The sequence below is a fragment of the Chenopodium album genome, chromosome 4, assembly GCF_948465745.1.
Source record: "Chenopodium album chromosome 4, dcCheAlbu1.1, whole genome shotgun sequence".
Lineage (NCBI taxonomy): Eukaryota > Viridiplantae > Streptophyta > Magnoliopsida > Caryophyllales > Amaranthaceae > Chenopodium > Chenopodium album.
In genome coordinates, this window is record NC_137837.1 from 14,450,660 (window position 1) to 14,475,014 (window position 24,355).

General features: G+C 35.3%; 2 protein-coding genes across 4 annotated transcripts; both read left to right on the top strand.

Annotated features, from left to right (window-relative positions):
- The first annotated feature begins 1,680 nt into the window (after window positions 1-1,680).
- Window positions 1,681-24,355, top strand: LOC145628949 (bifunctional 3-dehydroquinate dehydratase/shikimate dehydrogenase, chloroplastic-like). Of its 3 annotated transcripts, XM_081681391.1 has the most exons (13): window positions 1,681-1,766; window positions 1,875-1,933; window positions 2,694-2,783; window positions 10,352-10,583; window positions 17,542-17,647; window positions 18,999-19,217; window positions 19,587-19,933; window positions 20,326-20,389; window positions 21,155-21,263; window positions 21,353-21,490; window positions 22,262-22,410; window positions 23,694-23,856; window positions 24,107-24,355. In XM_081681391.1, the coding sequence occupies exons 4-13, from the start codon at window positions 10,372-10,374 to the stop codon at window positions 24,151-24,153; spliced, it is 1,554 nt and encodes a 517-aa protein (XP_081537517.1). In that variant the 5' UTR covers window positions 1,681-1,766; window positions 1,875-1,933; window positions 2,694-2,783; window positions 10,352-10,371; the 3' UTR covers window positions 24,154-24,355. The 3 variants fall into 3 exon arrangements, with proteins under 3 accessions (XP_081537517.1, XP_081537518.1, XP_081537516.1); XM_081681392.1 differs by lacking the exons at window positions 1,681-1,766; window positions 1,875-1,933; window positions 2,694-2,783 and adding an exon at window positions 10,050-10,206 and having other exon boundaries at window positions 24,107-24,164; window positions 24,264-24,352; XM_081681390.1 differs by lacking the exons at window positions 1,681-1,766; window positions 1,875-1,933; window positions 2,694-2,783 and adding an exon at window positions 10,050-10,206.
- On the top strand, window positions 3,536-7,612 carry LOC145627693 (uncharacterized). Its single transcript, XM_081680048.1, has 6 exons — window positions 3,536-4,018; window positions 4,065-5,866; window positions 5,951-6,262; window positions 6,353-6,413; window positions 6,502-6,872; window positions 7,408-7,612. Exons 1-6 carry the CDS (start codon window positions 3,536-3,538, stop codon window positions 7,610-7,612), a joined length of 3,234 nt encoding a protein of 1,077 aa, XP_081536174.1.

A 24,355-nucleotide genomic window follows, 5' to 3' on the forward strand; every position in this document is an offset into this window, starting at 1 on the left:
CGGTGCTAGATGGTGGTATTGGTGGTTCGAATTTTTTGGGTTTGATTGTGGTGCTACTAAGTGGCGGTGGTGGTGCAACTAGGTGGTGGTGGTATGGTACTAGGTGGTGTTGGTTTCGTGGTGCTAGCCTGCTAGGTGGTTGTGTTTGATTTATTTTTTTTTTTTTTTTTTTGGGTTGGATTAATACTAAACACAGGCCCTTATTTTCATTAATTACACTTACCATCTTTTGCCTAGGAGTACGCAATCTTTATGTTTGTTGCGAGTTATATATACGTAACGAATGGAGTATTATCCTTTGGTTCTCAAGAGTATTCATTATAGTAAAATAGATATACATGCACATGCTTTTTTTATAAGGGTTTTGTTCATTCAGTTCAACAACATTGATTACGAATACATGCATTTAAATTTGCATTAGTTTGCACTAACTTTATTATATTCATTATACTCCATAATACTAATGTGAATAGAATTTGTGTTTCTTTTGCAGAAAGCTCTAAAGCATTACTCCCTTGTATTCGATGCAGAAGCTCAAAATTCAGGAGCTACTATTGTTTATGGAATAGAAATGTTCATTAATCAAGCTTTCATACAATTTGAAAAGTTCACTGGTTTGGCAGGTAAAATGTGCGATATATGTTCGATTATATATACATGCAACCTCTTGCTACAATTTAACACTTCTTACTTTCCTTTTTGTGTGTTTTCTCATGACGTTTGTTTCGCTTGATTACACAGCCCCAAAGGAACTTATGAGAGAAGTCTTGGCAAGAAACAAATAATAAGGATTGATATGAGCTATGTTTGAATTCTAATTTTGAGAAATTTGTAAAATTGAGTATTATTTTGTATGTACGTAATTTGTAATAATGTTATCGTTGCATATATATATATATATATATATATATATATATATATATATAGTATGCAACTTTAGCATAATAGATATAAGAGATTAATTATCATCTACATAGACTACATTAGTGTCGATTTTTTAAAGAGTATACGACCCAGTGGCGGACCTACCCTTGGTCCAGGTAGGTCACGTGACCTAGCAAATTTTATTTTTAAAAAAAAAAAAAAAAAAAAATTAAAAAAAAAAAAAAACGGACATTCAGCACTGGAAGGGAAAAGAAACAAAACAAAACCATATTCAAAATCACGCACTCTCATCCTCTCAAATCTCAATCTCTCTCTTCGCTCTTTGCCGCCGCACCGCCTCGCCGGCAGCATACACACACACTCGGACTCGGCGTTCTTCGACTCTTCTTGCTGCCAAGTAACTAAGTACACTACAAGAAAAACAATTTTGGGCAACGTATTAATAATTTATGGGCAACAAAATTAATAATCGTCGCCCAAACATCTAATTATGGACCACGAGGTAAATTTTGTCGCCCAATGTAGAATAACAGGCGACGACCAAGATTTGCGTTGCCCTTATTCATAAATGGGCCACGATATTATTGATAGTTGCCCATTAATATGACTGGGGCGACAAAATAACTTAACCCATTGCCCAAACCAATTAAATTGGGCTGAAAAGGATGTTTAATGTCGTTGCCCATCAATTAAAATTGGGCGGAAATAAAACCCGCTTAATAAAAATCCCAAATATGCCAAAACTTCAAATATTAAACTCCGTACTGCCGTACATCATCAGTTTCATCACTTCGGTTCTTCGTCCCTTTCCGGCCTCTGTCCCCTGTTTGTACCAGAGCTTGCAAAAGCCATTGAAGAGCTATAGTTTTTGCGTGTTTTTGGTCAATTTCGTTTCTTTATACAATATCTAAATCCAAATTTTTCCTTTCTCAATATTACTTTCTAGTTTGTAATTTTGTCAAACCCTAATTTGTTTGTTAATTTCATAGGTGGTCCGGCGGTGGTTAAAGGAGGCGATAACAACGGCTTCAACGCATCCTGTTAACGGGTCAGTTATATAGTGGTTAATATTAATCGAATTTTGTTTTCTGTAAAAAAAAAAAAGATTTTGATGCAAAATAATTTTTCTTTTCTATATTAATCGAGTGACATTCGAGTTTTGTTTCAATAATGAAATGCAAAATCTGTTCTTGAAAATATTCTATGCTTCTAATTTTCCCAATTTAGATCAATGACGATATTAGTTTTGGTTAATTTCCCTGATTTTGTTTGGCGTGATGTAAGAAGCTTAGATGACAGATTTGTCCCAAGAAATTGTAAGGATTCTTAGTTGGGTAAGACTAACCCAGAATCTGATTGAATTATAATTGCTCGTGTAATATCAATTATTAGAGAGCATATTAGAGGATATTAGCTCGCTTAATATTCAGTGAGAATTATATTGTATTTTGGATGTTGAAGGACAATGATATTAGTTTAATTACTTTGATAAGTGGTTTTCTATCGGGTCTGATTTTTATTAATTTCAGTTGTTGTTAGTTTGTTACAGATTTACAATATAGAACTTAACATTCTAATTATTACATGAGTAAATTGACTACATATAGAGGGATTCAATTATAAGAGAACATGTCTTATTTTAAAATATGGCAAACTAGATTCTTTATTTGAACTACCCATGTAATATGAGTGAGTAGAATCAGTAGAGTATGATAAATATTGACTTTCATTCTGATTAACTCATGTGCAAATAAGAACCTGACTATAATGAACCACGAACTAATTAATTTTTTTGCTCAATTGTAAAGATCCTTCTATTACCCCTTTTGTTCAAGAGCTTAGGAGCTTCAAAGAAGATCTGAACATTAGTGTTTGTTGATCAAGCTACCAATATTCAGGTTGGTGTTTTTTTATTTGATTGCTTTTGATTGTATTATACTTCTATATATATATATATATATATATATATATATATATATATATATATATTGGTTGAATTTTGAGTATGTTTCTTTGATGAGTACCAGCTTAATTATTATCAATTTTGTGCAGCTATATGATTTGAATAGTACCTGAACTTATTGCTTTAAGAGATATGTTTTGATGAAATTTATCCAGTAGTATGCCTTGGCCAAATTAATGTAAGAAAAATGATATAATAAAGAAGCTTCTTTGCATATGATATATGTAATTGTGTATACACTTTTTGACTTAATTGGTGTGCTTAATATATGGATTAATAATTAGTTTATGTCGATGGATAGTTCTTATTAATTGGTGTGCTTAGGATATGGATTAATAATTAGTTTGTGTGGATGGATAGTTCTTATTATTAACTTGTAGATGACTAATTTTTTTTGTTCTTTGTTTTTATAATTTATTATTAAAATTTTGACTACAAAAAGCTATCAGTATGTAAAATAGTAGGCCTAAAAGAAAATATAAAGAAGAATGGTACTTTGTATTTTAGATTTTTAGGATAACACAAAAATCCTAAGCATTAGCTATACTTTGATATTTTTTCGGAAGTGGAGGTGATTAAATTGGCATAATTTGATTGTTTTTAACCTATAAACTTTTTCTTTTTTAACTAACTATTTTTTTTTGCTATTATGCTGTTACGGACTATCTTTTATTTTAAATTTCAAGAATGAATAGAGATCGAACTTGGATGAACCACAATGGTATAAAGGATAGACGCAAACCAGAGTATAAAGCAGGAGTCGACGAGTTTTTAAAGTTTGCTTATAGGGAAAAAAATGATGACACCTTGTTGAAATGTCCTTGTTTAAACTGTAGATTGAGTTTGGCCCATGATCGAAAAACTATGCAATGCCACTTACTAGTATATGGTATAGATAGTAGTTATAACCCATGGGTGAGTCACGGAGAAAGTGGTGGGCTAGATGTTAATAATGAAGATGATAACACGATGGAGGCCTCAGATAATGACGATGATGATGATATACCATTTGATGACATGGCTCCATTGGTTTTTGATGCCACAAATGCATGGAATAATAGTACAACTTATGAGGTTCATAGTGATGGTGGTAACTCCATGGAGTTTGGTTCTAGTAGTGGCAATGATGAAAACATTGCTCGAAGACATGGAGGCCGAATTATATCCAGGGTGCAAGACATTTAAGAGATTAGAGTTTCTTATCACATTACTACAGATTAAGGTTAGCAACAAGTGGAGTGATAAGTCTTTTTCAATGTTATTGAATACATTACATAGGGCATTTAATCATGATAAAAAATTTCCATCTAATTCTTATGAATCAAAAAAATATACAAAAGCATTAGGATTGGATTATGTAAAGATCGATGCATGTGTTAACCATTGCATTTTGTATCGCAAGGAGTTTGCAAATGAAGAAAAATGCCCTAAATGCTTGACTCCTAGATGGAAGGAAAAAGTTGTGCAAGGTGGTGATGTGTCTTCTGGTGACGAAGACGAGGGTGTTGCTGAAAAGAAAACTCGAATTCCTCAATTAGTTTTACGTCATTTTCCTCTCATTCCAAGGTTGCAAAGGATGTTTGTCTCCTCGAAGTTAGCAAAGGACATGCGATGGCATAAGGATGAATGCTCAAAAGATGAGGTAATGAGACACCCAGCTGATTCAGAAGCATGGAAGTCCTTGGATAAAATATATCCAGACTTTGCTGCTGATGCTCGTAACATACGCTTGGGTTTAGCAAGTGATGGCTTTAATCCCGGTGCTAACATGAGTAGCAGATATAGCATTTGGCCAGTGATGTTAGTTCCATATAACTTACCTCCTTGGATGTGCATGAAAAGTGATAACATGATATTATCTTTGCTAATTCCCGGTCCCAAATCTCCGGGAAATGATATAGATGTTTTTTTGCAACCTCTAATTGATGAACTAAAGGAATTGTGGGAGACAGGGGTAAAAACTTTTGATGCTCATGCCAAAGAGACATTTAATATGCGAGCAGTGTTGTTGTGGACTATTAGTGACTTTCCAGCTTATGCTAATCTCTCTGGTTGGAGTACTAAAGGAGAACGTGCATGCCCTAATTGTCATAAAGATACAAGATCAGCTTGGTTAAAACATGGGCGCAAATATTGTTATATGGATAACAGAGTGTTTTTAGAGCCAGATCACAAATGGAGACGTAATAGGAATTTGTTTGGTGGAAAAGTTGAACGGGGTCCTCCTCTTACTCCACTTACAGGACATGATGTTTTAGAGCAATTGAGTGGCTATTCAAATGTGGAATTCGGAAAAGGTGTTACCAGAAAACGAAAGAGAGGCGAACAATACATTGTGCATCAATGGAAAAAAATAAGTGTTTTCTTTCAATTGCCATATTGGAGACATCTTTTAGTGCGACACAACTTAGATGTTATGCATATAGAAAAAAATGTTTGTGAAAGTATATTAGGCACACTACTTGATTTATCAGGGAAGAATAAAGACACCTTAAATGCGCGATTGGACTTAGATGATATGAAGATGCATAGTCAATTACGTGCCAAGCATTTAGGAGATAAAAAATATAAAATCCCTCCAGCAACATACAACCTAACTTTGAATGAACGAAGAAAAATAGTCACCTTTTTGTCTAACTTAGCTTTTCCTGATGCATATGGTTCAAATATATCGCGGTGTACATCTTTACAAGATGGAAAGATCATGGGAATGAAAACTCATGACTTTCATGTTTTCATGCAAGATTTGCTTACCCCTGCCTTTAAGGGTGTCATAGATGAGAAAGTGTTGGAGCCTTTAAGGGAGCTCAGTTTATTTTTCAAGCAATTATGCTCAAAAACTTTGAAGGTTTCCGACTTAGAGCGAATGGAATCAAATATCGCAATCACCTTGTGCAAGTTAGAACGTATATTCGTTCCTGCATTTTTTGATGTGATGATACATCTTCCAATTCACTTGGCCACTGAGGCTAGGATTGCCGGCCCAGTACATTATCGATGGATGTATCGTTTTGAAAGGTAAGGTTTTAATTTATATAAAAAAATAGGTTTTATATATAAATAAATACTTATAGATTATAACTAACTTTTTTTTTGAAAAAGGGCGATGAGGACATTTAAATCATATGTACGGAACAAAGCTCACCCTGAAGCTTCAATTGCTAATGGGTACATAGAAATGGAATGTCTAACATTTTGCTCAAGATATATTTCTAAGATTGAGACGCAATTTAACCGTCTAGATCGAAATGACGATATCGATCATCAACAACTCCAACTCCATACCCTGTCCGTTTTTTCTAAAATGGGCAAGTCTTTAGGGAAGGTAAATATAAAGCAACTGGCTTTTGATGAATGGAAAGAAGCTCACCTTTATGTTCTAAAAAATTGTGACGAAGCACAACCTTTCTTAGAGTAAGTGTTATGATGTGATTGATTTGAAATTTTTTTTATTAAAAATATATACAATTAACTAACTTTTAGTTCCTTAATTTCTTTGGTTAGTGAGTATCTAAATGATACGAGTCTTCCAAAGATTGACTTTTACAAGTGGTTTGAGAATAGGGTAAGTGAGCACACCCGTTTTTTTTTCCTATTATATATTTTTTCCTCTTTTCTTGATTGTTTTCTTTATTACTTATTGTGAAATACAGATTATTAAGATGTGGAAAGATGGGGATGTAAGGATTACCGAAGAGTTATTTTGTTTAGCAAGAGGATCCATGAAACGTGTTGTGACTTATGATGGATATATCATTAATGGATTTAGATTTCACACCAAAAAACGGCAAAGAAATCGAAAAACTCAAAATAGTGGTGTGGTGGTTAGAGGCGATGAGGAAAGTGGAGAAAAGAATTTTTATGGGATTTTAGAGGAGGTTATTGTGTTAGAGTATGGTGCCTTAAAAAATCGAACAAGTCCCAAAGTTGTTTTGTTTAAGTGTAAGTGGTTTGACGTGTTTAGTGACGGGAAAGGGATTAAAAAAGACAATTTAGAAGCAGTGCTTATCAATGTTACTCGGAGGTTAAGAACCAATGAGTCATTCGCTTTAGCTTCTCAAATTGAACAAGTTTTCTAAGTTTGTTTTTAAGTTTTTAAATTTGTAAATTATACCCAAATTGTTGAATTGTTGGGTTGAGTACTTGAATTTGTGATTAATTGAGTTGATTATGTAATTTAATCTAGTTAATTAGTGTGTGTTCTATTGTTTTTTGAAATTGTTGATAATTTATCAATTTAGGGAGTTAAGGTTTCTGATTTTTTAGGAATTGAATTGCTGCTTTTTTTTTTTTTTTTTTTTTTTTAGGAAATGAAATTGTTTCTTGTAAATTGATAATTTGATATTATAAATTGTTTCCTGTAAATTGATATTATAAATTGAGTTAATTGACAATAAAATTGAGTAATTGATGATTTCATATTAGAACTTAGGGTTTCTGTTTTTTTTTTTTTTTTTTTTTTTTTGGAATTGATTAGTTTGGATAATTGCATATGTGGATTGTAAATTGAAGCATTTGTGGTTTTCTTAATCTAATTGTTAATGTAACTTAATTTTCAGAATGAAAAGGAAAAAAATGTGTGATATGATTGATATCACAAGTTTCTTTGATCCGAAAAATCCCCCTCCTCCACAAAGTCCTCCTCCTCCACAAAATCCTTCTCCTCCACCTCCTCCTCCTTTACAAGATCCACCTCCTTCACCACAAAATCCTTTTCCTCCACCTCCTCCACCACAAAATCCTTTTGCTTGGTTACTTATATAGAGCGAGATATGTTTTTGAATGTTGACATGAATGATATTATAGATCGATATCAAAACATGAAAACTCGTAGAGAGCAATTGTAATTTCCTTTATTTGGTTGTAATATGGATATTTATTACTTTTGGAATGTATTTTTTTTTAAAAATATTAGCTTTTTTTTTTTAATATTCTTGCATTAATTATTGATTAGTAGTCGGTGGTGACCTAGCACCCGAAAAATCCTGGATCCGCCACTGATACGACCCAATTTATCTAAGAAAATATACTTAGTATTTATATCACTGTATAGTTTATACTACAAAAATAACAATGCTAAATGTTTACAATACTTCTCTTGCTTTCATTCTATTTGTTACAAACCAACTTTAATGTTTGTGCTATTAATATCTTTAATTAATCTAACCCAATTTCACATGACTATAGACAAAAATGATCTACATATATAGTGTTTGAACTCATGACCAACAATAATTAAGTTGAAAGTCTAACCATCTTAGCCAAATTTTAAATATACTTTTATATTTATTGCTTTTAATTATGTATCTAACTTTGATTGGGGTCTTTATTTATATATTTATAGTAATGGCTCAGAGGCCGGATCATCACTCGTGCTACACACTAGTTGTTTATTAAATAGTTGTTAGTCATTTTGGTGTATGTAATACGTAAAAGAGTTAAATGTTTAATAAGTTTTTTTTTTTTTTTTGTAAAAATAGTTAATGATAAGCTAATTTTAAAACCTTTTATTATTTTAAATTTTTTCATAAAGAACTTTATAAACCCAAAAAGCTATTTACCAAACACCCCAATTAAATTTTTTTATTGATCAAAACTCTAATGAGTCTCAATCAGCTAAACAAGTAGACAATCTTCAAAATTCTCTTTATCATAAATGCGTAAAAACTAAACTTCATCCAATTGCATCTAATAAAAAAATCGGGTTGGCCAGGGCTTAACATAATATGTCCAAAGACTCCAAACCTGAAAAAAAGTAGTGGCTTTTTTTTTTTTTTTTTTTTTTTAAGATTTGACACATGACTTACAACCTACTAAACTCGGTCACCAACAAATCAAGATTCATTAAAAAAGATGGCATACAATTTATAAAAAGGTGAATTTGCCTCATAAATATAAAAATAAAAAGGTGAATTTATTTATTTTTTAATTTGCACAAAGATGAGATTATTTATTGTTTCACAAAAAAAAAAAAAAAAAAAAAAAAAGGAAAATTTGTCAAAAATAAGCCAACCTTTGTCCGGTTCGCTTAAAATAAGTCAACCTTTCGATTAACTCAGAATAATCCAACCTTTATAGGGTATTAACTTGAAATGAGTCATTACCTTTTGTAACCGGTTATTAAGGTTAATTGTGACACGTGTTAGAATATAATTCGTCATTTTTCTATTAATAATTAATTAGGATATATTATATGATTAATTATAAAAAAAAACTAATAATTATAAATTTCAAAAAAAAATAAAAAAAAAGGAAAAAACCCCAACCCCCTCACCCTCCCCCTCCCCTGCCAGCTCACCCCCCACCCCTACCAGGCCGCAGGTAGCCGGCAACCACAAATTCCCCGGCGCCGGCACCGACGGCCTCTCCACCCACCCACGACGCCCCCACCCTTCCCCTTCCATTTCCTTTCCCCTTTCCCCATCCCCCTTTCCCCACCCCGTTACCCCCGTCCTTCCCCTTCCCCACCGTCAATCGACACCCCAAAACCCTTGAACCCCGATTCCGATTTTGTTAGGGTTTCGTTAGGGTGGGTTAAAGGGTTTGGGGGGTCGACAGATGGTAAGGAAAGGGGAGGGAGGGGTCGACTTCTACAGGGAGACGGGGGAAGGGGGTTGTTTCCGGCAGGGGGTGAAGGGGAGGGGGTGGTGTCGTGACGGGGTGGGGAAAGGTGAATGGGGAGGGGGAAGGAGTGGGGTTGGGTGAGAGCATCGTGGGTGGGCGGTAGAGGCCGTCGGTGTCGACGCCGGGGAATTTTGTGGTCGCCGGCCACCGGCGGCCTGGCAGGGGAGGGGGGGTGAGCTGGGGTTGGGGTTTTTTTCTTTTCTTTTTTTTTTAAATTTATAATTATTAGATTTTTTAATAATTAATTATATAATAATTCCTAATTAATTATTATAAGAAAAATGACGAACCACATGCTGACACGTGTCACAATTAACATTAATAACCGGTTGCAGGTCACTTGACTCATTTAAAGTGGATACCCTATAAATGTTGGATTATTCTGAGTTAATCGAAAGGTTGGCTTATTTTGAGCGAACCAACAAAGGTTGACTTATTTTTCACAAATTTTCCAAAAAAAAATGAGATTATTTATTTTCATTATTAAAAAAAAAAAAAAAAAAAAAAAAAAAACCCCAAAAGTACTCTGTCCTCCCCACCAATTCACCCAACACATCCACTAGATTTGTGTGTGTGTGTGTGTTTTTTTTTACAGAAAACGGCACCTACCCTCCCTAGTCAATCACCTTCACCTAACCTCTTACACTAAAAATTTGATAATCCAAAAAGATTTCCCCTTTTATCAAATTTGTGCTTCCCCTCTTCCTCTCTCCTCCATTGAAGCAGCTTCTGAGGTAAAGTTGTTTTCTTTTTAAATCACCGAATATCAATTTCATAATGTAATTGTTAATCGTTTATTCTATTGTTATATTCAATTAAGGGTTCTTCTAAGGTAGATTATTGAGTTATTGGGCCGATAATTGTGTTTCTGGGTTTCAGTTGCAATCTTGAATCTTCAAATGGGGGAATACATTGGAAGAAATCCGACATTGATATGTGTACCCATTATGAATGATACCCCGGATCAAATGTTGGTTCAAGTTAACAAAGCTAAGGAACAAGGTGCTGATTTGGTTGAGCTTCGATTAGATTTTTTGAAGAATTTCAACCCAGATCATCATCTTCAGCTTTTGATTCAAAACAGTTCTTTGCCTACTTTGATCACTTTCAGGTAATCTTTATTTTTGCAGTTTTAATATTGTCTGTTGATTGAATTTTTGGAAAACTTAGCTTGACTTTTGGGATTTAAAGTATGAATTTGGACATTGTGTAATTCTGTTTTAGTTGGTTGGGTTGATTCATGAAGCATGAATTATATATATATATATATATATGATGTTTTAAGATTTGGGTAGTGAGAATTTGGTTCTGACAATTAGATTATTGTATATTGGAACTATTGTGCATTGTGAATTAATGGATTGCATATTTCAGTATACCCATTACAATATAAGATAGCAATTCAATAGTTTTCAACACTTTTGACACCAAAAAAGTCACCATACCTGGCAAAATCTACTTAATTAGAAATGAAACTAGTTTGTAATTTCAATCCCAAGGAAAAAGATTAATGCAAAAAGAAGAAAAATTCTATATCGTAGCAAGAACAGAACTAAGCACTCCGTAAAAAACAATTTTTGAATTCACAGAATCATCAATTCATAATAGATGCGCTTCAATTCTGGCAACGATGGAATATTAGCAGGGGCCTATTCTACAATGGCATCACCTTCCTTAGGTTTTTTCTTTTCTTTTGAAGGATCAATATCAATAACCCTGGGACTGATTTTTCTGGAAAGGATTTGAGCCCAAATATAGTCTTTACGGTCTAAGAAAAGGCGAGCCTGATAAACAGAAAATTTTCCAAATTAACTCATCAACAGTTAAACACGATTAAAATAAGCAGAAACATTTATCTCCAACAGTGCCAGAAAAAGAGATAATGGAACCAATAAAGCTCGAGAAATAGGACATACTTGCTCAAGAATAAAAGCAATCTTTTCAGTTTTAGCCATTGCGCCAAAAGGTTTCAACCTGCAGTATCACAAATATGTGTAATGATGATCAATTACACAACTTTTACCAAAAAAACAGAGTAGTAAACCAAACTTACCGCGATCTCTTGCATCAATTCAGCAGCCTCGTCGATAAGCCCTTGTTCTTCCTTAACATTAGCAAGGGTCTTGATCAATCATGCCTTTTCTATTTCAACATATATCTGTAAAAAACAGAATATAAGACATGAAACGTATGAAAGAGCATAACTTAACAAAAGACAAGCTCAACACAATAATATCTTGTTACCTTCCCAGCAGATACACTATTCAATGTTTTAATGAGCTATTGAGCTCTATACGAGTATCAAGATGCTGCACCATCGCTGTCACAGCCTATAAATAAAGGAACCTCCTGATTAAATGCTTCATGAAGGAATTATGACTCCAAGATTACAAGGTAACTAAAAAAGAAAATTAAACAATAAACAATTGTATTGTTTGATTTCTGTCTGGGGAACCCTGAACCATAATATGGATTTTTAATCCAAACGAATTACTCAATTTCCTTAAAAATTCCAAGAATATCAACATAGCACAATAGAAACAAGTCATTACTCCGAACCAAGCTAGGCATACAGTGGTGATGACCTAATACCATTTCAGTCCGTCTTATTCACTGCATTGCACATTTAAAGCATAGATTAACATATTTACGTAACCACAGCCGCTTCAATTATGATAAATTCACTAAAGTATAATATACACTAAGCTAACAGCTAGAAAAATGATCCTCATCATTATGATTCCACCATAACATCAAAAATGCCAACGTGTACCTGTTTGAGCTGGCCTCAGCGCTTTGACAGAACAACAATCTGATCATTCCAGGTTTTCCAGGCTTTAGCTTCAAAGCATAACTGGAGAATGTCAAACACAGCTTTTCTAGTTCCAGCAACATCTCCAGCAAGTCTCATTTGCTTTTCAATATTCAATACTGCATCTATTTGTGCTTCCAGATTGCTTTGATTGTCCTGCAAAATGAAATCCAAGAAAGAGCACTGGTCAAAAGGTTAACGGGGAGAATGTAACAAAAAAGGCAGTATGATAAATTTCATTTTCTTGAAACGAAGGGAACCAAAATCCATTAAACAAAACTTTGATTTGGGAAATAGAATGTAATTAAGTGCTTTAAAGCTCATTTTTAGCATCATTGTTATAGACTGATTTTCTGTTTGTATATTATATGGATAATAAGATGAAAGCTTGGAGTTTCGATTAATAATGACAGAATTTGATACAAAAGTGATAGATTAATAGCTTTAGGCTATTACTCTCTTGATAACTTTAGGTTGTCACTCTCCTAGTAACTTGAGGTTACCATTCTCTCAACATATTATCCTCACAATTCACATAATGTCCTACTGCATATACTATCCCCTATTAATATTAAGGCCATGGACTACTAACCTAAAAGTACTAGACTTCCCAAATTGCCCTTCCTAATGTTAGTCTATTACAATCATCAAGGCTTCATTGTAGAAGTTTGGATAAGCTATGTTTTTTTTTTTTAAAAAACTTCCATGTCCATATGCAAACCAAAACCAATTTGGTAAGCGCTACTTGGACTGAATTTCAAAGATGAGATGATTTAAGTTATTCAAAGAGTATTTTCCCGGACTTCAACGAACCATTGCCTGATGTTCTAAACCCATGTGTAATAGTGTTCAATGTGTAAAAAGAGTTCAAGGTGCAGTAAAAAGAAGGAGATAGGAGGCTTGGTGCAGAGGCAATTAAAAAAAATAAATAAATAATAAATAAATAAATACTACTGCACCTAGGTAAAAATAAATTAAAAAAAAATAAAAAAATTGGTTTAGTAATGGAAGATGTGTGCCTCAATTGTTCCTCTTTAAATTCACTTTACCTAGCTTAATTAAGGAAATGTACCCCCATTTGCATAGCACCTAGGTGTGTTTTTTATACCCTACCAGTGATATAGTGCTTCAAGAAATACAAAGTGAGATGATGCTTTGGGGAGCGGAGACATTCCCAATATGCAATCTTGTAAAGTTGGGATTGTCAAAGAATGTCATTCTTGAATTAGAGAGGGATAATTATTTACATTCAGCGAATACTGGTAATTGATTAACTCCGCCAGTGGGTTTCCCGCTGCCAGTCCCAAGCCTGGATAAAGGAGGAGGGTTACGGTAGGCCAGTGACAGCCAGTATAAAACTTCGTCACATCCCATGACATGAGCCAAACAGATATTTTCGTGGGGGCGTTCCCTACTCAGCGACGCGCTGCACTTCCTAGACCCGGGTGTAGTGATAAGTATGCAAGGGTTGCTAGGTCGTCGCCCAGAAGCGACGCGCCACATTGCCCGAGTGTGGTGTCAAATGAGCAAGGGCGTGCCATTGGGGCGTTCCCTACTGAGCGACGCGCTGCACTTCCCAGACCCGGGTGCAGTGATAAGTATGTAAGGGTTGCTAGGTCGTCGCCCAGAAGCGACGCGCCATATTGCCCAATTGTGGTGTCAAATAATCAAGGACTTGGAGTTGGGATCAGGAGGGAGCGTGGGAGAAAAGAATTTAGTTTGCGGATTGGTTCTTGGAATGTGGGGTCTCTTACGGGAAAATCAGCAGAATTGGTAGAAGTAATGAAAAGACGACGCGTGAACATCATGTGCCTCCAAGAGACAAGATGGACAGGAGAAGGAGCTCGAGGCTTGGTTTTGGGGTATAAGGTATGGTATGTTGGGCAAGAAACGAGCCACAGAACAAGGAATGGTGGAGCTAGGAACGGAGTTGGTGTGGTTCTCGATGAGAGGTTGGCAAAAGAGGTGATCGAGGTCTATCGGAAGAACGATAGGTTGATAAGGCTGAAGTTGCTATGTGGCAAGGAGATTGTGAATGTTATCAGTGCTTATGCTCCCCAAGTGGGTTTAGATGCAGAAGAGAAACGACAATTTTGGGAGGACCTAGACGAGGTGGTGCAGGGTGTCCACCACTCAGAGAAGTTATATATTGGAGGGGATCTAAATGGGCACGTTGGGGCGAGCCGAGATGGCTATGAGAGTGTCCATGGAGGCTTTGGGTATGGGCAGAGGGACGCCGGTGGTGAAGCTATTATGGATTTTGCCCAATCATATGATTTAATTTTGGCTAATACTTGGTTTAAGAAGAGGGATTCACACTTGATAACTTTTCGGAATGGAGCAAATGCAACTCAAATAGACTTCCTGCTCACAAGGAGCATAGATAGACAAAGTTGCATAAACTGTAAGGTTATCCCAGGGGAGAGTGTGGTCACCCAACACCGGCTATTGGTAATGACTATTCGTCTGAAAGAGAAGGCGAAGAAAAAAGTTAGACAAGAAGAACCAAGGATAAGATGGTGGACCCTAAGGGATGCAAAAGCTAAGGTTTTTACAGAAAAGGTAATTGAAGAAGCGGATTGGGATGGAGAGGTGGATCCGGACATGACCTGGTTACGAATGAAGAACTGTTTCCTAAGAGTGGCCAAAGAGGTCTTAGGGGAAGTAAGGGGAAGAACTTCGGTACAGAGAGATACTTCGTGGTGGAATGAAGAGGTGAAAGCAGTAATTAAGCAAAAAAGGGAATGCTATCAAGCCTTAGGAAAATGTAGGAGTGATGAAACCTTTGCAGCGTATAAGGAGGCTAAGAGTAAGGCAAAGGCAGCTGTTCGCCAAGCAAAAGAAAAGGCATATCAGGAGGTTTATGAAAAGCTTGATTCCAAGGAGGGAGAAAGGATCATTTATAAGATGGCAAAGAGAAGACAAGAGGCAAGGAAGGATATTGGCATGGTGAAGTGTGTCAAAGATAAGAACCAAATGGTCCTAGTGCAAGAGGAGGGCATCAAGGACAGGTGGAAGGGGTACTTCGATGAATTATTTAATGGAAGTAATGGAGTTGTGATAGGAGATACCTCTATGAGTGATGAAGAAATCAACATGGAGTATGTGCGAAGGATTAGGAGAGTAGAGGTGGAGATTGCACTGAGGAAGATGAAACCTAAGAAGGCGGTTGGCCCTGATGGGGTACCGATAGAGGTGTGGAGGTGTTTGGGTAAGATTGGTATTGATTGGTTAACAAACCTTTTCAACAAGATATGGACGGCTACAAGGATCCCACAAGATTGGAGGAAGAGCACCTTGGTCCCGGTTTATAAAAACAAAGGAGACGCTCAAGATTGTTCTAACTATCGAGGAATTAAGCTTATGAGCCATACTATGAAGTTGTGGGAAAGGGTGATTGAACAAAGGTTGAGGGCATGCACAAGCATTTCAGATAACCAATTTGGTTTTATGCCTGGGAGATCTACTATGGAGGCAATCCATTTGATAAGACAAATGATGGAGTTTTATAGGGTAAAGAAGAAAGATCTTCATATGGTCTTTATTGATTTAGAGAAGGCATATGACAAGGTGCCAAGAGAGATACTTTGGTGGGCAATGTTGAAGAAAGGTATCCCACGAAGGTATGTAGACCTAGTTAAGGATATGTATCGGGATGTGTCAACAAATGTGAGGACATGCGGAGGGTTGACAAAAGATTTCCCTATTACAATCGGATTGCATCAAGGGTCTGCATTAAGCCCTTTTCTTTTTGCAACGGTTCTAGACGAATTAACTAGACCAATTCAAGATGAGGTTCCATGGTGTATGCTGTTCGCAGATGATATCGTTTTGGTGGATGAGACTAAGGATGGGGTTAATGTCAAGTTGGAGCAATGGAGGCAAAGGTTGGAATCTAGAGGGTTTAAGCTAAGTCGGAGTAAGACTGAATATTTGGTATGTCGTTTTGGCACTCAGAGGGGGACAAGCAATGAAGTGGTGAGTTTGGATGGAAAGGATTTGACCATGAGTGAATGTTTTAAGTACCTAGGGTCGATCATCCAGAAGAATGGTGACATTGATCAAGACGTGACCCACAGGATTAAGTCAGGGTGGCTTAAATGGAGAGCGGCCACGGGAGTGCTATGCGACCGCAGCATTCCCTTAAAGTTGAAGGGAAAATTCTACAGGACTGCCATAAGACCAGTGTTGCTCTATGGTACAGAATGTTGGGCTTCTAAGAAAGAGCATATTAAAAAGATGGAGGTTACGGAAATGCGCATGTTAAGGTGGATGTGTGGAAACACTTTAAGAGATAAAATCAGAAATGAGGTTATTCGCAAGAAAGTAGGTGTGGCGGGCATTGTAGATAAATTAAGGGAAAATCGTCTGCGTTGGTTTGGACATGTAAGACGGAGACCCGAGGGTGCACCGGTGCGAAGAGTGGAAGAGTGGGACCATGGAGGGATTAAACGAGGAAGAGGGAGACCAAAGATGACTTGGTTGGAAGGAGTGAGGAAGGATATGAAGTGCATGGATTTACGTGAGGATGAAGTTTTGGATCGTAAGGGATGGAGGAGAAAGATTTATGTTGATGACTACACGGAATAATCAAATTTGGTTCATGTTAGCCGACCCCACTTTTGGGATTAAGGCTTTGATTGATTGATTGATTGATTGATTGAATACTGGTAATTGATTACTGTTTGTTAAGTCTTTGATGTATGTGCAAGCTTTAGGAAGGGAAGTCACACCCAATATGCAATCTTGTAAAGTTTGGATTGTCAAAGCATGTCATTCTTGAATTAGGGAGAGATAATTATTTACATTTGGTGAATATTGATTATTGATTATGGTTGGTTGAGTCTTTGATGGTGTGTATGTGCAATATATGTAGGATCTCCACCTTTATTTTCATAAATGAAACCTGACATGCCAATTATTATGGAGAGTGCAACAAATCATTTCAAAAGAGTGGTGAAGATGCATGCTTAGATAAGGCAGATGCTATCCTTTACTCTGCCTATATGCCTTTGACAATTTCATTTCAGCGACGTGAAATAACTAGTTCTAATTTAATTACATTATATTTGGATGTTTAGTGTGCTTTTCTCTTATGTTTGTTTGTTTGTTTGTTTTTTTTTTTTTTTTTTTTTTTTTTCTCTAATATGGAATGGAAAACAAAGTAATACTATAATGTAAAAATGATTTCTAAATCAAGTAATAAAATATAAACTACATTTTCATAAACATTTATGAGTGTTCATATGGTTTATAGACCTACATGGGAAGGTGGTCAGTATGACGGTGATGAAAGCAAGCGAAGGAGTGCGTTGTACAGAGCCATGGAACTAGGAGCTGACTATATAGATGTCGAGCTTAAGGTTATACTATCCTTTGTCTTTTGTTTATTGTATATAAGTTTTCATGTTGTTAGCATGTTGATGTGGGAGGTATGTTTAGCTGATTTGAGTAATTGAATGCAACAAAATGTAAAAGATGTTTATATATGAACAATAGAGTTGCATACTTAGTACTTTGTATACCTCTACCTCGTTGCTCTAGTCTTAAAGCTAATGTTAGAGACTGGAGCATCTTTGGCTAGGATACAAGGATAAAGATGAACAACAATGTTTTAGATAGATGATGCCATCTGCCCCATAAATTAAGTAGTCCAAATTTGGCCATTATCATTTCAGTTTTCACCTAAATAAGGTGTTGTTTCTGATTTGGTTTGACTAAACTTAAACCAATTTTTGGTTCACATGGGGTCTTTATAGGTTTGTCTCTATGTGTATTTTTCAAATATCTAATTTTATAATACACTATTAAATCTAAACTAAGTAAACAATAATAAGTAGATATGACCTAATTTTGGATCTTTGTGGCTTAGTATGGTTTGATTCTAATAAACTCTGACTATTCTTTTTCCATAGTTTAACTTTCATGGTTCCCGAGTTGCCATCTCACAACTTTGACCATTAGTATAATTGATTATATATAAGAAAAAATTTTAAAAACTTGATACTTTGAAAGTATATATCGAGACTAATTTAACAAGATATAACTTAACTATGTATTCTTTACGTATAAGTTACAAACATTGGTCAGGATGAGTATGTGAATAATGCAAATAGGCAAAGTGTGTAGATTGAGAAGGAAAAAAAAAAAAAAAATTGGAGGTAGTAAGTACCTAAAATAAGGTAAGGACATTACAAGGTCAATGAATTTATATTTATTTTATTTATTTGTGTTTCCCTATTGAGAGCCATGGTACACATTTGAAACCTAAAAGGACATGTAGAATTAGAATGAATTTATTTTTTTGACCTCTAATGTTGTGATTATCTTTACATAAAGCAAGCAAAGGGAATTATACACTTTATCTGACTTTACATGCTGTATGGCTGTATGACACTATATTTATGGTAGAGAAGCTGATAATTCTTATGAGGTACTCATTAGTAGGGTATTTTTAAATAATGTTTATGAAAGAGCTATCGTGTTCCTTTAGCTCTTGACTCAAGTCTCACCAATTACCAATAGGACTTGATTAGAATGAATCTTAGGATTTTTTATTACACATGGATGGCATTTATGTTTATCATTAACTTACATGGGTTATTTGCTTCCCTATGTTGTTTGTGTTTAGATGATGGAACTTGAATTTTTGAAAATCAAGCTTGTACAGAATTCTTTCTAAAGAAAAATTGTCTCATCATTTTCCTCTTGTAGGTAGCAGATGAGTTCTTTGACTCTTTTGGTGGAAAGAAGCCTACAAGAACGACAATTATTGTTTCCTCTCATAACTATCAAAGCACACCATCAGTAGAAGAGATAGGAAATCTTGTATCAAGGATACAAGCAACTGGAGCAGACATTATAAAGATTGCAACAACCGCTACAGATATTACAGATTGTGCACGTATTCTTCAAGTACTTACACATTCTCAGGTGTGTTAAAAGCAGATTATTTGTGTAATATCTATCATATAATTAGGAAGGAGATTACTGATCCTACTTACATCTTTTAACATGATGCCCTAAGTTCAATTTTCATACAGGCAAGAGGGGGGGGGGGGGGGGGGAAGAGGGGGGGCGATTATAGGCAAGCCTTAGTGCCTTACTATAAGGTTTCTGTGTTTCTGATTTGTACACCAGACCATATGTTTTAAAATAGTCCACATAGTTTCATCTACAAAATCACAAAATATTATGAAAAATAATTTTTTTAACATTGTACAAAATTGGGAATTACCTTCTTTATATTTGATTGTATTGTCCTCTTGAGTGTTTGATTGTATTTTACCTTTACATTTACAGGTTCCAATGATTGGACTTGTTATGCGCGAGAAAGGATTGATGTCAAGGATACTTTGTGCCAAATTTGGTGGATATCTTACTTTTGGTACCCTTGAGGAAGGAGCAATTTCAGCTCCTGGCCAACCTACTATAAAAGACCTCTTGGATTTGTATAATTTCAGACGTATAGGGCCTGGTACTAAAGTATTTGGAGTAATTGGGAATCCTGTTGGCCATAGTAAGAGTCCGCATATGTTTAACGCAGCATTTAAGTCTGTTGGCTTCAATGGAATCTATTTGCCTTTGCTGGTGGACAGTTTACCTAACTTTTTGAAGACCTATTCGTCTACTGATTTTGTTGGATACAGGTACCACTACCTTTCAAATTACTCATTGACTACTACCATAGTTTATGTAAGTTCCAAAACTCCTAACCCCACATCTCATGTACCCTTGTGAAAGCAAATTTGTAGACGTCTATGTCCCAAAATATTCTTACGAAATTTTCTAATTAACTTGATTATGAACTCTACAAATAAATCAGATATCAGCACACCATTTGTGATATTTTGTGACGTGGCTGATGTCCACACTAGTCAATGTGAAGTTAGTCATTTGATTAACTTATGACATTATGTCATCCTTTTGCAATTAGAAATGGCATATTTAATGAATCATTACATTTTCTAGATAACAAATAAACAGAGCTCTTTTGTTATTTCATTGCTACATTTTTCATCCAATGATGCATATTGTGCAGTGTCACAATACCTCACAAGATGGCTGCACTTGAGTGCTCTGAAGAGGTTGATCCCATAGCCAAGGTATACCAACCCTCTTTGGCTTTGATTTTGTGAATAAATTCTGTTCGTACTATGATTCCCATGGTCGTTGCTTGGAACCTGTAAGAGCTTCAGAGTGGACGAGCTTCTCCTTTCCTCTTCTCATGGACTTCCCTCTTTAGTGTCTATCTGGTTATCATTGTGCAATTGTCTGACTATTTTATGATCTACTAAGTTACAATTTTTATCCTAGGGAGGTTAAATACTAAATATAGGTGAGGGGCTACATAGATTATGTAGGGTTGCAGGCATTGTTCTCTCCACCTAAGTTTCACTCACTTTCCGTTTTCATCCGTTTTTTTAAGCTCAACCCACTTTTACTTTATTCCTTTCATGGCAATCTTTTATTCATTTTTTAATCACCTACAACCCCACTTTGTGGGCTCAATTTTATTTAATAAATCCCTAACTCTCCATCTCTTTCCTCTTTAAAGCAAAAGTACCCACATGCATGGTCCCCATTTTTCACTTTTCATTGGTAAGCATTGTTACAATAATTGAGTAACACTCAGCAAAACAGAGGGATTATGGAGTATAAGTTATAATTAGTTCTGTTCTTATAACATTAATCTAAACTTATTAGCTCTTATTTTATCAGAACTAATTTGAACATATTAAAGCTGAAGTAAGTTAAAATAGGTAAAGAGAACAGAACCGTAGTCTTTTGTCTTTACACTCCATGCTTGTCACTTAAAGGCACGAATTAATGGTTTATTGGTTGAAACTGACTTTCCCCAAATTCTATAGGCAATTGAAGCCGTAAATTGCTTGGTTAAAAGACCAAGTGATGGGAAATTGGCAGGTTACAATTTTGATTATGTGGGAGCTATTGAAGCTATTGAAGAAGGATTACAAGGTTTGTTAATCAATTACATTTTATGTATCCCTTTAAATACTTTCCTCACACTATCATATAACAATACGTTGTTCCTTTTGCAAGTCTAGAAGGTGGAAGTATTGCACCAAGATCACCCTTGGCAGATAAAGTTTTTGTTGTTATTGGAGCTGGTGGTGCAGGAAAGGCACTTGCCTATGGTGGAAAAGCTAAAGGAGCTAAGGTGGTCATAGCTAATCGCACACTTGGTAAGTATTTTCCTTAATGCATTACATTGGCTGATAAACTCGGTTACATAATTTTTTTTATTATTACTCTTACGGCAGTAAACACAGTGGTTTGCTGGTAATCTAGGCATATTATTTATGTGTATGTGGGCTTCAAACTTGTAGAGGAAACAATATAATTTTGATGCCATTCTTTGGTTAAAGATACTAGATATCGTCTTTCTTGCCGAAAATTAAAGAAATTAATAAATTTTATGTCACTGGGTTGACGTTAGAAGATTTCCATATTTAACTTTTGATTGTTTTGAAGCACTCAAGGATTTTTTTTTTTTTTTTTTTTTTTTTTCTATACATACTTCCTCCGTTTTTATTTTATTGCACCATTAGGACTTTTACACTATTCACTTAATCCTCTTTGACCATCATTTGTGATTTATCCATTAAGAAAAATATAGTCATGTGGAATCTAGTTAGATTCGTCTCGAAATCTTCTTTTCAAATATCAATATTTTATAACTTTTACAAAAACATAATTGAAGATATTAATAACTTAAGTAATGCATTGACAAGCGTGAAATCCCTCATGGTGCAATAAAAAAAGAACGGAGGAAGTATATTTTTTTATTTTAAATTCAGAGGGAACTTCGAAATGAATAAGAATTGTTTTGGATATCACAAGTTGATAGAGGTCTCTACTACACAACCTTTGTTTTTTGTATTTTGTTTTAGATTATATTGACATCTCTGGTTTTGTACTAAAGGGGTTCCTGCTTTCTTGTTGTTTGATATCAGCAAGTGCTGTGGATTTAGCTAGTAACGTTGGAGGAAAAGCTATCAGTCTTGATGAACTAGATGACTTTGCTCCAGAAGAAGGGATGATTCTTGTAAATACTACATCTGTTGGAATGAAACCAAAAATAGCCGAAACACCTATTTCTAAGGTTCAGCCCTCTCTTTTTTTTTATGCATATATACCTTTTATTACTTATGTTATTTTCAAGTATTGTTAAATGCAATGATTTCTACCTATGCTCTGCTGGAAATTTAATCGTTTCAACAGTAAATTATTTAGTCTATGCTTTCCTTGTTTATTTGATTTCTGTGGGATACAAAATGATTTCTGTGATAATTGTCGTAGTTTGTTGTATCAGAACCCATGTTGCTCCCATATTGAAAGGGTAATGTTTTAGACATTTGACCACTATACTTTTTATCATAATTAAGAGCATCATGCAACAATTAACGGTTTAGTTGATTTGTTTTAGATGGTGCCCTCGTCTAATCTTATCCTTAAGTATAGGCGTATAGCCATTGTTTACTATATCTGGATTTAATTAGGAAGTAAAACAATCGCAATATGGATGCTACAAACTGCTCATTTATCCAGAAATAATAGCCACCTTGGCAAAAAAATGTCACCTTTTATCAGATGCCTGGGAAAAGCGTTTACGTTTGACAAAATAGTGATACGTTAAGGCACAACCTCCCCCTCCCCCCCCCCCCCCCCCCCCCCTCTTTCTCCCTCCACCACCACCATACACTTCTTTTTTCTTCCCACATTATAGCCGTATCCCTGATCTGTGCATCTCATCAGATAAACTTAGGAATTCCATTTCCATTAAATAGTTCTTTGCTTGTCATGTGCCCATGTATAAACTGAGTGGCTGTTGTGCTTAGGTACTCATTTGTTATGAGACCTTTCCCTACTTGGCCCTATTGTTTATCAACTTATTTCTAATTGTTTATCAAATTATCTCTAGCCATATAGATTAAGTAAAGTAATTTAGTGAATTACAAGTAAAAAAATGTTCTGAATTTTGAGGTGTTGGAACTACATCAGTGTAATATCTGGATCACCGGATGGAAGAGTATGATATGATATTGACATCTTTTGTGTACCATCCTGGTAAATTCTTACATCAACCTCAATACTAAGCCAGTTTTGGAGTAGACATGGAGGCATGGAGGTCGTTTGTTTTTATTTATCTATTTTTTCCCATTTAAAAATTTGCAGCATTTGGCAAATCATCATTATAAATATGACATATATGTGGTTATGCCTGATATAGTAGCATTATGAAAGCTGCAAATCCTGCGATAGCTGTACATAAATATTGCTTTGTCTCCTGCTCTCCAGTAATGTGAACTTTTTACATTTGTTCATGCTCAGTTTTGATTCACCATCAAGTTGAACCATGTTTCTTTCCTATGTGTTCTTCGACAGAAAGCTTTGAAGAATTATGCTCTTGTTTTTGATGCGGTTTATACACCAAAATTAACAAGACTCCTTAAAGAAGCTCAAGAAACAGGAGCCGTTATTGTATATGGAACAGAAATGCTTGCTAATCAAGCCTTCAGACAGTATGAAAAGTTCACTGGTTTGCCAGGTAAGATTCATAACAAGATATGCTTGTTTCTCTAACTTGTGCCATCGACGATTATTAAGGGAAAGCAAGATTATATTATTGATTGATTGATTCTGGCAAAGTTAACCAAAATATCAATCCCATATTAAAGCAACACCCTTTATGAATTCTTCGATTCCACTTGATTGATTAGTATTATTGCTATGTTTCTGCTGATCATCTGATATGCTTCTTCTGCCCTTGCTGGCTTTTGTATTGCCTATAAATACAGCCCCAAAGGAACTAATGAAGTCAGTCCTGGCAAAGAGCACGCAATGACGGATTTATTAGGTATTTCCATTATATTTCCAAGTGATTCTTTTGTACCAAATTGTGTAATTTCTTATGTAAGCACGGTGAACCTGAAACTTTTTTTTTTTTTGTCAAATGGCACGAGGCTACAAAACTGGAGGCTGCTTTGTAGAGCAAAGCCATTATAGAGGGCGTATAGGCCAATGTATCTTATTTTTTACAGGGGGGG

Excerpts from the sequence above, each read along its gene's own strand:
- LOC145627693 (XM_081680048.1), top strand. The coding sequence starts at position 3,536 with ATGAATAGAGATCGAACTTGGATGAACCACAATGGTATAAAGGATAGA. Across the intron at positions 6,414-6,501 it reads ACAAGTGGTTTGAGAATAGG|ATTATTAAGATGTGGAAAGA; the intron begins GTAAGTGAGCAC and ends TGTGAAATACAG. Across the intron at positions 6,873-7,407 it reads CTTATCAATGTTACTCGGAG|AATGAAAAGGAAAAAAATGT; the intron begins GTTAAGAACCAA and ends CTTAATTTTCAG.
- LOC145628949 (XM_081681391.1), top strand. The coding sequence starts at position 10,372 with ATGGGGGAATACATTGGAAGAAATCCGACATTGATATGTGTACCCATT. Across the intron at positions 10,584-17,541 it reads CCTACTTTGATCACTTTCAG|ACCTACATGGGAAGGTGGTC; the intron begins GTAATCTTTATT and ends TATGGTTTATAG. Across the intron at positions 21,264-21,352 it reads TATTGAAGAAGGATTACAAG|AAGGTGGAAGTATTGCACCA; the intron begins GTTTGTTAATCA and ends TTGCAAGTCTAG.